This window comes from Nannospalax galili, unplaced genomic scaffold (genome assembly GCF_000622305.1).
Source record: "Nannospalax galili isolate Female #2095 unplaced genomic scaffold, S.galili_v1.0 scaffold781, whole genome shotgun sequence".
NCBI lineage: Eukaryota > Metazoa > Chordata > Mammalia > Rodentia > Spalacidae > Nannospalax > Nannospalax galili.
The window spans coordinates 3,686,164-3,704,296 of NW_008346898.1; the positions used below are offsets into that span (position 1 = coordinate 3,686,164).

The window sequence follows — 18,133 nt, forward strand, 5'->3', positions numbered from 1 at the left end:
CCAATGATGGGGTTGTAGGTGCAACTACATTTTGATCTTTTCTTTTTCTTTACTGGGTTGAGGGAATCTGAACCCCATTCCTCAAGCACTTTATCCACAAGCCATCTCCCCATCTCCAGGGTTCACCTCTTAAAGGAAACTCTGCTTGGTGAAATCATGAAGATGCTCACATATAATTTGCTTTTCCTCTAATTTAGACAAAAGAAGTGTGGCCTTGTGGGGTATAGAGTTACTCCTCAATAAGAAGTTTGGAAAAGTTGTTTCTGTGGTTTTTAAATTAAGATTTCTTTTATTTTTATTTGTGTGCGTGTGTGCATGCATGTGTGTGTGCCTGAGGAGGCCAGAAGACAGAAGACAGTGTCAGATCCCCTGGAACTGTAGTTACAGGCAGTTTTGAGTTGACAGATGTGAATGCTGGGAACCAAACTCTTGTGGTTTAGAAGAGCAGTTCTTCTGCTCTTGTTTGCTTTCCTTCCTTCCTTCCTTCCTTCCTTCCTTCCTTCCTTCCTTCCTTCCTTCCTTCCCTCCCTCCCTCCCTCCCTCCCTCCCTTCCTTCCTTCGTTCCTTCCTTTCCTTCTTTCTTTTCTTTTTGATAGAGGGTCTCATCATGTAGCCCATGCTGGCCTGGAACCCGCTGTGTAGACCACCTCAGGCTCACCTCAGTCTCACAGAGATCCACCTGCCTCTGCCTCCTGAGTACTGGGATTAAAGGCGTATGCCACAGTGTCTGGCTGGAGCAGTACACAGTTTTAACTGCTGAGTCATCTCTCCAGTCCCACCTATACTAATAACAGAATTTGTAACTGTGTAAGTTTGTGAAGGTCTTTGTATTTATTTTTTTTTTCAGTAAAAGGAAAATGTGAATGGCTCCCTGGATTCATTCTAGCTTGGTATTTTATAGAAACAGTGTGGCCACTTTTGCAAAAGACAAGGATCTAGCTAGGTTGGGGAAATGTGTGGATACTGAAAAGGATCTGGTTTTGAGGCAAATGTAAAATATCTTGGACTGAAATATTAATTACCATTCTACAGAGGGCATAATTTAAAGTATTCACTTCAAATTGTCTACCAAATATATACAATACATGTTGACAAGAGGCACACTTACAATATAGAAGCAAAATGACCAGATTCCACTGTTTTTTCTCCCCTTGCGAGAAATGAATGAGATCACATACGTTAAGAAGATAAGAGACATAGAGTAGCCGATGGAACATGGGATCTGAAATCAATAGGAATGTTAAGGTGAGTTAAAGACTAATGCAATCCAGGAAAACATTTAGGCTCTAAAACATTGCCACAGTGCAACCTTACAGTTACTCCACTGTGGCAGTACAGTAATGAAAGAAGTTTGAATCTTTGACTTCTCTAAGTCATCCTTTGAAATCTGTATTATGGATGCTGTCACTTACTTGCATAATACGGTTTATAACTGTAAATACAGTCTCCTGGAAGCTGAAAAGATAGTCCATTAAATACATGAAGATGAAGACCAAGCAGTAGAGGGGAGCGTCCACCAGCGCCTGCCCTAACCAGTAAGCAGAAGGGAAGAGACCTGAGATCCGCAGCTGGGACCACGCTTTGATCTGTTCAGGAAAGAGCAGAGGCACAAAGTGACACATTGGTCTCAGTTTTAAGAAAATGGAGATTAAGTTAGCAAATATTCAAATCAAATATTTATTGATAGTAACACTAGTGTGGGGCTACAGATGCTATCCAGGCTAAGAGATGTGGATGACTGATGGACACACCTATTAGTCTGCAGCTTACATGATGGACACCAAGGTTCATCACATATCCGGCTGGAATATGGGAAAGTAGACCTCTGGTCTTCAAAGCTTGGACACGACAGTGAACGGAACACTGCCTTACAGAGGCAGGTGGGTGAAGGGAGGGTTTATCTACCTAGTAACTGATTTCCCATTATGGGATTCTTCTGTCTTGGCCTCTCTGTCTTTATATAACTGCACATATTAAGTATATATGTAGTGCTACATATGTGATTGAACTTAAATTTTTTGTTTGAGACAGGGTCTCATGAAGCCCAGACTAGTTGAACTCACTATGTTCCTGATTCTTCTACCACACTTTATGTAGTGTTGAGGATCAAATCCAGGGCTTTGCATATGCTAGGCAAGCACTGTACCAACAGAGCTACATCCCAGCCCTATAAGGAATTTAAAATACTGTATATGACCATGCATAATTATATGATATAGAATTACATATACTATGCAGCATATATAATTACACTTATTATCCACAGCAATTATAGTTGTTACATAAAACATATACACTGACATACAATTATATAATATAAAATTGCTATATATTTTGTATTCTATAAATTATAGATATAGTAAAGATTTACCTGGACTTATAAAATATTAGAAACTAAGTTGTTGGTCAGACATTGAAATTTTAAAACATTGAAGTTTTATAGTCACAAGTTCTTTTATTTACAAAATATTATTTCTTTTATTTCAATATTCTCTTGGTAACTTTTTTGAGGTATAGTGTTCAAGCAAGAAAAATGCACGTTACACCTTTATTTGCCTGAGGATTGTTGTGTGTGTATATTACTGTACCACAATCATAATCAAAGTATAGAACATAAGCTAGTTGATTGTCAACTTGACGGAAACGAGAATTACCTAGGAGAGAAGTCGCCGGGCATGTCTGTGAGTGATTATCTAGATTTGGTTAAGTGGTGTGGGAATATTCACTGTAAACAGGGGTAGCACCATTTCATGGGCTGGGGTCTAAGACTGCATACAAAGGAAAAAGCAGCTGACTGTGCGTTCATCACTTTCTGCTTCCTGACTGGAGGCAGACATCCCTCATGTTCTTACCACAACACCTTCCCACCATTATAGATTTCCCTTCTAACTGCAAGCCAACATAAATCTTTCTTTCTTTAAATTGCTTATTGTCAGGTATTTTGCCACAGCAACAAGAAAATTAACAAACACAGAACATTCCCATCATCCCTCCAAATTTCCTTTGCTTCTTTGCAAGCAAGAGCTTTCACTGCTGGTTATAAGAAACCACAGCCTCTGTGACTATATTTATATAGTCACTATATTAGCTTGAAACCTTCAATATTTTCCACTTTGGAGTCTGTCATCTCATTATTAGTAGTCAGTCATTCCTCCTTTTATATTGCTGAGAAATATTCCCTTGTATGTATGGCTATGCCATAATTTCCTTCTCAATTTATATCTAAATGGACATCTAGGTTATTTCAAGTTGTTGACTATTTTGTAAAGGCTACTAAGAGCATTCATACGCAAGTCTTTTTGTGTACAGATATTTTATTTTTCTTGGGTAAATACTTAGAATTGCCAGGTCATAACAGCAAGTGTTTGGAGCTTTACAAGAAATAGTCAAATCATTTTGCAAAGTGATCATACAATTTATATTAACGGCAGCTTGCATGAGAGTTCCGATATTCCTACATCCTCACAGACTCTTGATAAAGGTGGACTTTTTTTTCTGTCTTTTTGAGACAGGGTTTCCCTGTAGTGCCAGCTGTTTGGAGCTCACTATGTAGACCAGAACTCACAAAGATCCACCTGCCTCTGCCTCCCAAGTGCTGGGATTAAAGGCGTGTGCCACCAACGCCCTGGCTGAGGGTGGCCATTTTAATGACACTCATCTGGTACATGAGTATCTCCCTGGGGTCATTTCCCTGATGATTCATGGTATTAGTCATTGTTTCTTGGAAATATTTTCTATTTGTGTATCTTCTTCAGTAAAGTTATCTGTTCAAAGATTTTGTCCATTTAAAAAATTAGGTTATCTTCTATTACTGATATTTAAGTCATACCATCAATGACTTTGGGTATATATATATATATTTATATATACGCATTGTGAATATTTTTTTCAGGCTATCATTACCTTTGACTTACTGATGTTTTGTAAAGAAAAGAAGGTTTTAATCTTAAATTCAAGTTATATTTTTCACTATTATCTACCTCTTATGGCTCATATATGGATATTTCCCTACCACAAGATGTATGATTAATCACCAATTAAGTTTGCACTTTGTGTAAGGTACTCATCTGAGGAATATCCTTTCTCAGGGACTGGAGAGATGACTCAGAAGTTAAGAACACTAGCTGTTCTTCCAGAGGACCTGGGTTCAATTCCCAGCATCCACGTGGTGGCTAACAACTATCCATAACTCCAATTCTAGAGGATCTAACACTGTCTTCTGGCCTCTGCAGGCATTGCATGCATGTGGTGCACTTATATGCATGCAGGCAAAACACTCATACACATTAAAAAAAATGTATGAATAAACTAACAGACATTGCTGTGACTCTGACCATTACCAACTTAGGGAGGAAAGGGTTTATTTGTCCTACATCACCTGCGTCACAGTTCAGGAAGCTCAAGGTAGGAACTCAGGGCAGGAACTTGGAGGCAGGAGCTGAAGCACAGGCCATGGAGGAACACTGCTTACTGGCTTGCTCCCTTGGCCCATGCTCAACCTGCTTTCTTATACAACATAGGCCCACCTGCCCAGGGGTGGCACCACCTACAGTGGGCTGGGCCCTCCCACATCACTCAACAGTCAAGAAGATGTTCCACAGACATGGCCACAGGCAAGTCCAATGCAGGAAATTCCTGAATTTTGGCTCCCTCAACTCAGGTACGTCAAGTTCACACTAAAACCATCCAGCACACTGACTAAAAATGGCTTGATGATATATGTGTGGATTTGTTTTTTGATTTTCTATTCCATTTTATATAGCCTATGATTATTCTTAGTCAGAAGACCCAATTATTTAACTTTAGTAATTAAAATTATATTATTACTGTGGTGTATATGAGAGTGTATATAAGTATGGGTACATGTATTTCATGGCGTGAATATGGGAGTTAGAGGACAACTTCCAGTGGTCAGCTCTTTCCTTTCACTGTGGGTTCTGGGTATCGAACTTAGGTTTCAGTCAGGCTTGCACAGAAATTGTTTTTACCTGTTGTGCCATCTCACTGGCCCGTATCCTTAATTACTGTAACTTCGTGCTGAGTCTCGATGTCAGAGCCTAAGGATTCCAACTTTGTCTCTTTCAAAGTTGTTTTGTTTATACTGGGTTCTCTGCACATCTGTACAAATTTCATGATCGTTGTTTACTATTTACACTTATAAAGCTTCCTGTTGTTCTTAGAATTTATACTTGAAGTGGATGCTCAATTAAACACGCATAGCTATCCAATGAAAAAAATCATGTCTTTGCTCTACCCTTAGCTTCTGATCACACAGGGTAACTGAAGCTTCTGTTGATCATTATTACCTTATAATCGCTGACGCTGCTCATGGCAATGTATGGAGGACAACTGGATGCCAAAACCAGCCAGAACATGGTGTGCCCCAGGTATTCAAATTGACTGCCCTGTATGTTCTGAAAAGGCAAAGCATCCAATGAGTTCAGTGAACAAAGTCCAAGTTTATTTTTATGGGACAAATCTTTAAAATATGAAACTGACAGGCTGGAGAGATGGTTCAGTGGTTAAGAGCACTGGCTGCTCCTGCAGAGGACCCGGGTTTGATTCCCAGCTCTCACATAGTAGTTAACTACATAAAATAAATAAATACATTAATTAATTAAATAAAAATAAAAATATCAAAAATATGAAATTAATTGTGTGTCTTAGTTCCTGTTTGAGATTTTAAAAAATTCTTATTATTCTAGCTTAGAAACATTACTTTTGACTATTTGACTTTATGCTCAAACTTGCCAGTAATCAATTCAAAGAAGATGCATAAACTGGTAGCACAGTCGGAAAGTGATAACAATATATTTTTATTTTACTTACTACAAAATGTACTCTGATGCTAAGTAATAAATGATGATTCACAGTTCGCATCTTCAGTTTCCTAACTGCTCTTTAATTATTTCAAATGGGGTAGCTGGACTCAGGAATCATATCAGATGTTAGATTCATCAGGAGACAAGCTCAGTACTGGCTGAGGATCCGAAAACAGAGATGGAACACCAGGAGGAGGAGTGACAGCACCAGGGGAACCTTCACCTTGGCTCCAGCCACTGTAACTACGCTGAAGGAAAGAAGATGCCCAAACTCTCGAGAGCCATGGTAATTTCACAATTCACACAGTGATTTGATTAATCACATTACTGAAGACAGTTATAACCAGAGCCTGACTGCCTTTAGCTTTACCATCAGAAAGACACTTGCTGACCCCAGAATGATGAGGATGGAGTTTGTTTCATGGTCAGAAGACCTCCAAAATACACCGAGATCCAGGTTCAGGTGCTCAGAGGCAAATTCACTAGATTTGGCTTGGGTCTGAAACTCTAGAAACTCCTATTTTGCTGGAAATGAGAAATTAAGATACTGACTAAAATGAGGGACTAGAGATATTGGTTAAAGTAAATATGTTGGGAGTGTAAATACAGGAAAGCTAGCTCATTGGCATCAGACTTATTCCAGCAAACATGAGACGCCTAAGTGGACACTAAAGTGCTCAATTATTATATCCACTTCTCAGTAACCAGAAAGTTTAAAATGTCTCCAAAGCCATAAAAGATAAATTAGACGAATGACTAAACCCTTCTTATTTTACATTTAATTACTAATTTTTGTTCTATTTATTTTTTATTGTGTATGCATAAGTGTTTTTTTGCCTGCATGTATGGAAGTAGACCATGTATACACTTGAAACTCCTGAAACTAACTGAAGTAAAGGATGGATTTTAGCCACCATGTGGGTGCTGGGAAGGGAACCCTGGTCCTCTGCAAGAACAGCCAGTGCACTTAACCACTGAGTCCTTTTTGTGTTTTTGTTTTTTGAGAAAGAGTCTCACTATGTAGCCTGAGGTGCCCTTAAACTCACACTATTCCTGTCTCGACTTCCTGAGTGCTAGGATTACAGGCATATGTCACTATGCTTGGCTAAAATGATTAAATGTCTTATATAATTAAATACATCGAGGAAAATGTTTACTTTCTGATCACACAATGAACTGTGGTCGGAGAAGGGATATAAAGATGTTTACTGGAGCACATGGAGATAATGCTGGATATGCACTCTTTTTATATATGTAGTGAATGATCATTGTCCACATGTATTATTTTGAATTATGAGTTATCATAAAACATAAGAGCCAAATGAAATACAGACAATAGTAATCCATAACATTCATTTATGTATTTGACAGACAAGTTATTAAGTAACTATTATACTGTGGGTCAGTCCCTAGATATAGGTATTTATAGAACTGTCTTTAAAAATGCAATGTTCCCTACATCAATATGCAGGTTTTTGCATGTGTGTGTGTGAAGGTCGGAGGTTGATGTCAGATATAAGGTGGAGAGAGACTGAAGGAGACATCTGACATCAACCTCTGACCTTCACACACATGCACACAAACATGCATATGCACATGACATATACCACACACATAAAAACATGCAAAAAATCTTATTTATAAACAAAGGCCTGAGCAATTGGAATGGGTCATTCGAACCCAGCTAGTTTAGCTGGCCCGTTTGCTCTGGAGAGCCCCTGTCGCTGTCTCCTCAACACTGGGAATACAATGTGCCACATCCACCAGGCAGAGAAATAGGATTTTTTTTTTCCTCCGTATTTAGAAAAGCTGGCTTGGTAGGTCTAAGGTGGGCCAAAGGAATTAATTAAAAAAATATTTTTATTGAGCTTCTGTACATCTTATATAACAGTTCTTCATCCAATCTAGACCCCAGTCAGTTCCTCCCCAACCCCAACTTCATGTTTTTGACTAGAACCTGGAGTAATTCTAATGTGGACAGTCTGGAATTCTAGTCTGAACTTTGTCTTGATTCTTTTTCTGTTGTAGTATTTGTAAAAGTAAAACGCCTCTTCCTCCCTCCTTCCCTCCCGTTTGTTCATCACGTTCTGCTAGTCACAGTGAGGCACAATGTCACTTTTGTTTTCTTCATATTCTTTTGAACAATATTTTGCTTTTCATTAAAAATTAAAAAAAGAAGAAAACAAAACCCAAAGCCCTGAAAAGTGCATTGATTTCTGGACCCACAGGGCAAGCGTGAACCCAAACGTCAGTTATACAATGGTTGGGTTGAGTCAGGAAGACTATGACGCTGGCATTTGGAAAGATGATTTCGGAGGACGGTCCATGGGACTCGAACTTACCTCCAAATATGTGCTTCTGTCAGTCTGAATACGTGCTGATGGTTTCACCATCCGAAGTAGCCCGTTACTAACGATATCCAGAAGAACTGGGAAGCAATTCAGTCTCTTCGCATTGCAAGCAAATGAAAAGCTGTAATTCTAAAATATAACAAAAGTTTTCCTGAATTTTCAAAAGTTTTCATTTTTTTTCTAGAGTCAAAATTCAACATTTTAAGAGTTTTCACTTTTCGTTGTTGTTTGATTTGTGGTACTCGGACATGAACTTGGGACCTCCTCTATGCAAGACAAGCATTTACCACTAAGCTACACTCCCAGCCCCAAGTCCTGCTTTTAAAATAGTTTCAAATAAAATAAGACAACTCCCCAAACACTGTAAGTAAAATGCTGTGCGAATAAAGGCAAACGCACAGGTAAACAAAGCATGTTTAGAGTAAAACAAAACCACGTATCAAGTTTACCAGATGTCTTGCTTAAGGCTAGCACCACCAGGTTTCGAAGTGTTTATTATATAAGAACAAAACAGATGTTCTAGAATATATAAGTTGTAAAAGTCCTTGAGAAGAAATATGAGTTCTTTGGACTTAACTGTATCTTTAAATATATGAAATTGTATATAGTATGTATTTTGCTAACACACATAATATATATATGAATTATTTATTACACCAATGGATAAAATACACTAAGCAATAAATGAAATAATATTTGCATTTTTTTGTTTCTTAAACTGGAGAGTTGGGTATTTGGTCTTTACACGCTTTTGTGGAACTTCTGGACTGTAGACATTGTAGCTCACAGTTCTAGATCTAGAACATACCTTCCTACTACCAGACACTGTGATGGCTCCATTGTAGGATGGGTTATCTACGCCATCCCTGGCTCCAGATGCATCTACTTCCAAAGCTATGTTCTGGTGCTCCACAGAATGGATAAAGTCCTCAATGCTTGCCCCTAAGATGTGACATAACATATCAGACCTCTAGGGCTCACATAAAAAGACGAATGAAGTGGCAAACGCTTATAATCCCAGTGTTGGGGAAACAGAGACAGATTCCTGGAGCTCACTGGGGAGCTCTAGGTTCAGTGAGAGACCCTGTCTCAAAAAACAAGGTGGAGAATGATGGAGGGAGATATCCAACACTGGCCTCTGGCCTCCACATATACATGTACACGCGTGTATTCACACACATACACACACACCATGCCATGTGACAGCTGTGAGAGCTGCAAAAAGAAGACAGGAAATAATGAGCATCATCTAAGATGTGCAGGAATTGCAACCCTCATAAATGACTAGTACGTAAATAAAGTGGTACACTCACTTTGAAAACAGATTAGCAGATGCTTAAGAAGTTAAACATATGTATCATATGTTCTAACAATCCCAAAAGATAGACAACCAAGGAAATAAAAATATATCTATGTAAAAATTATACATGACAACTGATAAAAATATTATTCAGAATAACCAGTTATTGGGGAGATGTCCGCTCGCAGATGAATGTTTAAATGTGGTATATATAAATAACATGATATTATTTTATCTTATTTTTTTTAAATTTAAGAAAACAGGGCTGAAAAGATGGCTCAGCAGTTAAGAGCACTGGCTGTGTTTGCAGAGAACCCAAGTTCAGTTCTCAGCACCCACATGGTGGCCAACCACCATCTGTAACTCCAGTTCCAGCGGATCTGACACCTTCTTCTGGCTTCAGTGGGCACTGTATGCACATGGCACACATATATGCAGGCAAAAACACTCATACATATAAATAACCCCCAAAATTTAATTTAAAAGTTAAAATTAGCATACAAAGTACCGGATACCATTATGGTACTTTTGAACATTCTGGTACTTTCAGTAGATTCTCCTTCACTCTTGCCTCCTCCTCCAGCCCCTGCAACCTTTGATCTTCTCTTATAACCCTCCCTCAGTCTCTATTAAACACTTTTAAAATGAGATATTGATAATTACATGAATTTGAAATATGTTGTTACCTGTTTTATTGATGATCAGTAGCTGTGTGAGAGGGTCCTGTGGTTGCTGTCCAGGAGCCAGAAAGTACGAGTGAGGGGAAAGCTCCCAAGTGTAACTGTTCTGATGTATCTTCACCAAGATATACTCTAGAAGAAGAGGGAAAAATCCAACTGCCAGGATCAGCAGCCTGAACAGAAGAAAATTGTCAATATGAGACTCTTACGATACTCTAGCCCTTGGCAATCATCTGAATGGATTGTTATATGATGAGATCAATGAATTGTGAAAATTATATAGCTCATTATTTGCCTCACTTTTTGGGAGCATTTTGTCTCTTTTCCTGCCTCTAAATTGGTGAAGATAAACTGTAGATTTACCCTTTGATCACTTTTCTTTCTCTTGGGGATCCCATACCACTTATCTCCTGGGATATGGACCCCTGGTCTTGATGTCCAAACTCTGCCTATCTCTTTGCTTGCAGTGTGATTACTGCTGATCAGTTCACCCTCATTTCATTCAGCTTTCTTCACGCCCAGTTCACTTTCTATAACCCCCATTCCATACAGTTTCTTTAGTCTCCAGGCTCAATTTTTTAATTAATTTTTAGTTTTTAGTCTCCTTCATTCACCGTTTAAAGTTGACAAATTCCATTATGCCATCATGTTTATTATTTTGGAACTTTTCTTCATCCTTAATTTGTGATGGCATCTTGTCTGAAATCTTGTGAAATGAACGCATCCTTTCATTTTGTGCTCACTCTAGGCTTTCTTATAGAGATTTACCAGTTTAATATTAAGGATTTTCTTCTTAAATCATGCTTATTTCCTCATCAAAATTTTGTTTAGTCTTTTTGTAATTTTCTATAGAATTTTTGTGCATTTCATACAGAACATCTTTATCATCTTTATATCCACTTCCCTATCGGCACCCTCCTCTAGCCCCCGCCACTGGATTTCATGCATTCTGTCATTTGTGTTAAGGTCGATCTAGTCAAATTAGTGTTCCCAGATAACCCTCAGCACAAGTTCATTCACCGGGGGCTAGTCAGCATATTTAGAGTCCCTCCCTTTAAGAAGATCTGCTCTTCCTCACCCAGCAATTATCAATCCGCTCTTCCTCACCCAGCAAGCTGTCAATAGTTCTTTGGCTAAGATTGGGTTGGGGCTTGTTGCTCATTTCCACAGTTCTATGCTGGGCTTTTATCTGTTGAGTTCACATGGGTCTTGTGCATGACACCGTTGCTGTAGGTCCTAGGAGCCTTTAAGACTCTGTTTCCATATGGTCATGCACCTCCTCTCTTGGCTCTTATAATCTTCCCAACCCCCTTTTCTGCAATGGTCCCTGAGCCCTGGGTGGGTGGATTTTAATATAGGAGTCCTGTCCAAGGACCCACACTTGGCAGGCTCTTATTCCCTGCACTTTGGCCATGTGTGTCCTTTTGTGTTCACAACCTCTGTTGTATGAAGGAGCTTCACTGATGAGAGTTGGGAGATGCATTAGTATGTACTGAGATTGAATTACATGGCAGGCTATCTATTTCTTTAGTTCTTAATTTAAAATACAATGCTCCCCTGGAGGCAGAGGCAAGTGGGTCTCTGTGATATAGATCAAGGCAAGCCTGGTCTACATAGTAAGTTCCAGGCCAGCTGGGGTTACAGAGAAAAAGAAATCCAAACAAAAAAGAAATCACAATGCTCATGGTGTGTAGTCATGAGGACTAAATTTCAGATTTTAGGGGCTGGAGAGATGGCTTCACAGTTAAGAGCACTGGCTGCTTTTGCAGAGGACTTGGGTTTGAATTCCAGCACCCACATGGTGGCTATGGTGGCTAACAACCATCCATAAGTCCAGTTCCAGGTGATCTAACACCCTCTTCTGACCTCCATAGGCATTGCATGGCACGGGTACACTTATATACATGCAGGCAATACACTCATGCACATAAAAAAGTTCAGAGTTTAGCATTCACATAACAAAAAAGGCATCCTGAATACACCTATAACTCCAGATAGGGGACAGTGGAGACAGGAGGGTCCCTGTGGCTTGCTGGCTTCCAACCTAGCCAAGAATATGTGAGCTTCAGATTGAGAGACATCCTACATCAAAGGAATAAGTAGAGAGTAATACAGAGGATGCTCAACACCTTCTTCTGGCCCCCACATGTGTGCACAGGTGCATGCACCTATACATACATGTTATACATCTGCATAGACTAACACACATACACATAAATAAATATTATAGCAATACAATGCTTGGAGACAAGCCATTTATTGGTGACTGAGGGACCACAGACAACATTATGGTAAGGGAAGATGATAAGCGTCTTGAAGCAGGAATGGAGAGTGTTATGTATAGCGTAAGAGCAGACAGCAAGCTACTGACACTGAAGAAGGCTGGAGAGCATCATGACTTGTAAGGAAGGAACGGTAGACCAGCCACGGGGCATTAAGACCCTGGGAAAGAGAATCCATATGCCATGTATGCATCATACCCATAATGGAGAATTGGAATGAGAAGAATTGCACAAGGAAATTTGCTTTACTTCAACTTTTCCTATAGAATCATCCCTGAAACATTATAAATTCCATGAGTTAGTCTCCTAATAGATCATTAATAGGGCCAAGGACTGAACTGGTTGCTATGCTTACCCAGTCTTGTAGATATGTGGAATTTTATTTACTGTTTTCTTTTGTTTCTAGACCTTAGTAATCTTTATAATGCATTGTCTGCAGAAGATGAATACTCTGATACTCACAGAGATAAAAGAGCTTTTCTTTCGTGCTTTAACTTCAACAAGCGGACCTTTGCAATTGCACAGATTTGCTGTCCCCAGAGAGCCACACCATCGATGGTCTTTTTCATCTCCGTAAGAGAAGAGAAAATTTGTTCCATCTCAATAAGCCTTTCTGTGTCCTCAACTCTGTCTTCTTGACCTTCTCCCAAGATGTCAGTCTCTGCAAAATACAGAAAAGCAGTTTATAAGCTCTACCTTAGACATGCATCACTGACATTACTGCATTACTGCATGGATTTGTTTTACTATTGTTTTTACTATTTGTTTGGCAATTAGACTCTTCTGTATTCCCACGGTCATTCTGTGGCTTTCCTGGCTCTGCCTCGAGCTGGAAAATAGGTAAAAGAGCCATTTCTTGAACCAAAGGAAAGAAATAGAAAGGCGATTCTCATAATGTGGCTATAGAAATATGATAATGGCCTTCTGGATATGACCTGACGAGGCTATTGCATACATCAGCTCATAGCATCTGTAGTTACCTGAACAAGACTTGCACACAATCAAGACAGTCAGAATTCCAGTGTGGATGGAAGAGGAGATCATGAGACGCCCCCACCCCCATGGAGGGGCTATTGCAGTTGATGGCTGCTGCAGGAGGGAGAGCACTTTCCTTTGGGGACTTGGCCACTTGTATGTTGCCCATGTCCTGGTGGATGACCACTCACCAAGTGCGTGGGTAGCACTGATCGGACTCAGGGTTATTAATTACAATATAAAAGAGCATGTGGAGTTGGAAAGGAGACAGAATGGGAAATACAAGGGGAGTCAGAGCAAGGTAGAAGTGGATGGGCATAATCAGTATACATTGTATAATGCAGGAACCTTTCAAAGAATAAAAAATATAATTAGAAAAAAATAGTGCCACAGATCTCAAAAACCTAAAACAATAAAAAGCATAAATGTATGAAATTCCCAAAGAAAAAATGTCAAAAAATAAAGAATTTTTTTTTGTCTTTTTGAGACAGGGTCTCCCTGTAGTCCCAGCTGACCTGAACTCACTATGTAGACCAGGCTGGCCTTGAACTCACAATGATCCACCTGCCTCTGCCTCCCGAGTGCTGGGATTAAAGGTGTATGCCACTATGCCTGGCTAAAAAAAAAAAAAAGAATTTTAAAAAGGACATAAAGAGGTTTGAGGACTGGAGAGATGGCTCAGTGGTTAAGAGCACTGACTGCTCTTGCGGAGGACCTGGGTTCGATTCCCAGAACCCACATGGCGGCTAACAACCATCTGTAACTCCAATTCCAGGGGATCTGGTGCCTTCTTCTGACCTCCACAGGCATTGCACAGCAAGGGTACACTTATACATATGCAGGCAATACACTCATACACATAAAAGTAAAAATAATAAGCAAAATAAGAAAAAGATAAAGAGGTTTGGAAAGTGTGCAAAGTCATCACAATGTCCAGGGGTACCTGAAGACTCAGCAAAGGAAACAATTCTCTCATGTGTTCAATCTGGAAAAACAGGGTACAAATTGGCATGCTGCAAACTGGGGGTGAACTGTAAATACAACAGAAGCCTAGTAGTTAATGGTCTCTACTGGAGAGATTTAACATCTAATCAGTATTTGAGCTTGCGATCTTTTGTTTATTCTCTACAGTCTCTAACTACCTATGGTGATGTTCACTATATGTTGCTAAAATAAGTCTGATATCAAGCCTCAACATGCATACTGATCAATGTAGGTACAAACACAGACCCAAAAACACACTAAAAATAAAAGCATGAAAATCTTTAATAAGATAGTGATCAAAACCATGCTAGAATAGTTCAGGACCAGTGAGATGGATTAGTTAGGAAATCACTCACCGTACAAGTGTTAGGACCTAAATTCAGATCCCCAGAACCCATGTCTTAGGGACTAGTTAGTAAATCACTTGCCGCACCAGTGTTGGGACCTAAATTCAGATCCCCAGAACCCATGTCTTAGGGACTAGTTAGTAAATCACTCACTGCACAAGTGCTAGGACCTAAATTCAGATCCCTAGAACCCATGTCTTAGGGACAAGGCAGGAAAGGACCAATAAGGAAGAAACAGCCCAGATCAAGCAAAACAGCCACACGTTGCCTGCTATGACTGTCGAGAATCATGTGGTGACCACACCACAAGATGAGTTCATAACTATTGATTCTTTCCTCTGAGGTCCACTAAGTGCATAGGGATAACAAAAGCTGGGGGCAGGAAGAGAAAATAGTCATGTGGAGGTGCCCAGTCTTGCACAAGGAATCATCAAAGCATGTGGAACCTTCCTTGGTGTAATTCTTCAGCCTGGGACGTGATATAGAAAACAATATACTGAGGTAACATGGATCTTGGCTGGGTATGATTCATTGACATGCTCAAGTCTGGATGTAGGTAGGACAGTAAGGTAAGAGATGGCCGAGGTAAAGCAGGATTGGAGGGGAGTGTATCAGTTACTTCCCTTGTTGCTGTGACACAATACCTTTAGGGAAGGAAGGGTTTGTTTTGGCTCAGAATTTAAGATTCCAGTCCATCATGGTGGAGAAGTCAAGGCAGAAGGAGCCCGAGGCAGCTGGTCACATAGGATCCACTGTCAGGAAGCAGAGGGTAATGGCTGCTGGTGCTCAGCTTACCTTCTCCTTTTAATTCTGTCCAGGACCCCAGCCCAGAGAATGGTACTGCTTACAATAATTGACTTGGCTCTTCCCACCTCACTTCATGTAATTTAGACCATCCCTCACAGACATGCCCAAAGATTTGCTCCGTGGTGACTCTAAATCTTATTTCTGCTGCTGTGATAGAATTCCCTGACAAAAGTCAACTTTGGGAAGAAAGGGTTTATTTTGGCTTACAGTTTCAGAGGGATTGAGTCCATCAAGTAGGGAAGGCATAGACCACAGGCAGGGAAAACACACTAACAGGAGCTAAAACCTGGCTGAGCACACTTTCATCAGCATACAGGAAGCAGAGAAAGAGAACAGGAAGTGGGTTCTATTAAAGTGCAAAACCCATCCCCAGTGACATACTGCCTCTAGCAAGGCTAAACCTCCTAAAGGCTCTATAACCTTCCCAAAGAGCACCAATAACTGAGAATCACGTACTCAAATACATGAGCCTATGGGAGATTTTTTTTTTTATTCAAACTACAACACCTGTCAATCAAGACTAACTATCACAGGGAGAGTCGGGTTAATGCCATAATGGAAAAAATTAATTAGTTAGTTAATTAAAAATGGTATGGTAGTAGACTGGAAACCAAGGGGTCTTCTGTCCCTTGGTTGGGACAGGAATTTGGCAGTATGGAGCTGTATATCCATCCACAGGGATCTGTACAATTTTGCCAGTGCTACGATTGAAAGTCATGCTTAAGAGGAAGGTCTGATTTTATCTTCAAACCATTAAAAATCTTAGAGTGAACAGAATCACATAAAAGCTCCCCTAAGCACGGGCACTTGTCAGAATTAAATTAGATCAATTCAGCCATCTACAGCAGCAGTGTCACCAAGGAGAATCACCCCCTTTTCTTGATATTGCCTTCTTCAGTCTACCATTTTAAAATTAATTTTAGTTGATTTTATGTGTATGAGTGCACTACCTGCATGTGTATAAGTGCACCTGTGCCATGCAACACCTGTGGAGGTCAGAAGAAGGCATTGGATTCCCCTGGAACTCGAGTTACAGATGGTTGCTAGCCACCTTGTGGGTGCTGGGAACCGAACCAAGGTCCACTGCAAGGGCAGCCAGTGCTCTTAACTATTGAGTCATCTCTCCAGTCCCTCTATTGTTTTATACAATAATATCCATGATACCATAAAACTTGCAAGGTATGTGAAGAAGTGGGAAAATGGAACCCATACAGAAGAGAAAAACACCCAGTTACCACATAGGTCATCAGTCATGTAGTTTACATGTTGGAATCAACATGTATGGGTTTAAAAATATCTATGGGGACTGGGGAGATGGCTCAGTGGTTAAGAGCACTGCTTGCTCTTGCAGAGGCCCTGAGTTCAATTCCCAGCACCCACATGGCAGCTAACATAATTCTATAACTCCAGTTCCAGGGGTACCTAATGCCCTCTTCTGACCTTCGTGGGTATTGTACAACATGGGTGCACTTACATGTGTGCAGGTGATACAGTCATACATGTAAAAATGACAAAGTATTTAAAAGAATAAAAAATAAATGAAAGTATCTATGATAAATATGGGATGAGATCTACTGGAAGTTACGGGTAATATCAGTGAACATGAGGGGAGTTTCAATAGAGAAAGCAAAACTATTAAACAGAGTGCATGGCAATGTTAGAATGGAAAAAGCAGTCTCAGAAAAGAGCTTCAGAACTGGATTCAAAATAGCCTGAGCAGAAGAGAAGCCTTGTGATCATGAAGACAGGCACACAGGCATTGTGCCAGTTCTAACACAGAAGAAAAGCACAGTGACATTCTAATCAGAGAACTTGTAATCCGTGGAGTAATACCAAATGTCTAAAATTTTCCTTAATCATTGGTTTACAGGGATTTATAGTTTCATTAAAATATTATTTGACTTTCTAAAGTTGTTAGGATCTGTGGGTTATGATTTTATACTTATATTTCAAAAAATTTCTGTTCAATAGAAAATCTAACTACATATTTAAAAACTCAAATGTATCAAACAACAAATTCTAGTGGAGGCCTTTAGAGTAAACAGAAATTGTATTAGAGAAAAGTTTAAATCAAAAGTCCTATAAAGGAAGCCAGGCATGGTAGTGAACACCAGCACTCGGGAGGCAGAGGCAGGTAGAACTCTGTGAGTTTGAACCCAGTTTGGTCTACATAGAGAGTTCCAGGCAAGCCTATGCTACACAGTTAGACCCTGTCTTAAAAAAATTTTATAAAGGCATAATGTGTGAAAAATACAAAACATATTAAAACCTCTTTTTTTCACCTCTGTTTCGTTTGTTTCTGCCTTCTCCATCATCATCAACAATCTATTATTTCAGGTATATAGATATCTATCTACAGTTATACAAATCTGAATCAGGTGGGGGTATTTAGTTCACAAAATAGTAATAACTATGGAGCATATGTAATTACTGTGCAACATATATACATATATATGCATATATATGTGTATATACATACAAAAGAAATAGAGGGGCTGGAGAGATGATTCAGTGGTTAAGAGCACTGGCTGCTCTTTCAGAGGACCCAGATTTGATTCCCAGCACCCACATGGTGGCTAACAACC

General features: G+C 39.7%; 1 protein-coding gene across 1 annotated transcript in view; it reads right to left on the reverse strand.

Annotated features, from left to right (window-relative positions):
• LOC103742225 (ATP-binding cassette sub-family A member 8-B) overlaps window positions 1-18,133 on the reverse strand; it is a gene marked incomplete in the record, with an annotated part of 59,972 nt that overhangs the window by 19,626 nt on the left and 22,213 nt on the right. Inside the window, 7 exon segments of the mRNA XM_017800647.2 lie at window positions 1,109-1,222; window positions 1,413-1,586; window positions 5,307-5,414; window positions 8,165-8,302; window positions 8,982-9,115; window positions 10,160-10,326; window positions 12,898-13,096. Of these exon segments, the coding sequence (XP_017656136.2) occupies window positions 1,109-1,222; window positions 1,413-1,586; window positions 5,307-5,414; window positions 8,165-8,302; window positions 8,982-9,115; window positions 10,160-10,326; window positions 12,898-13,096 (1,034 nt within the window).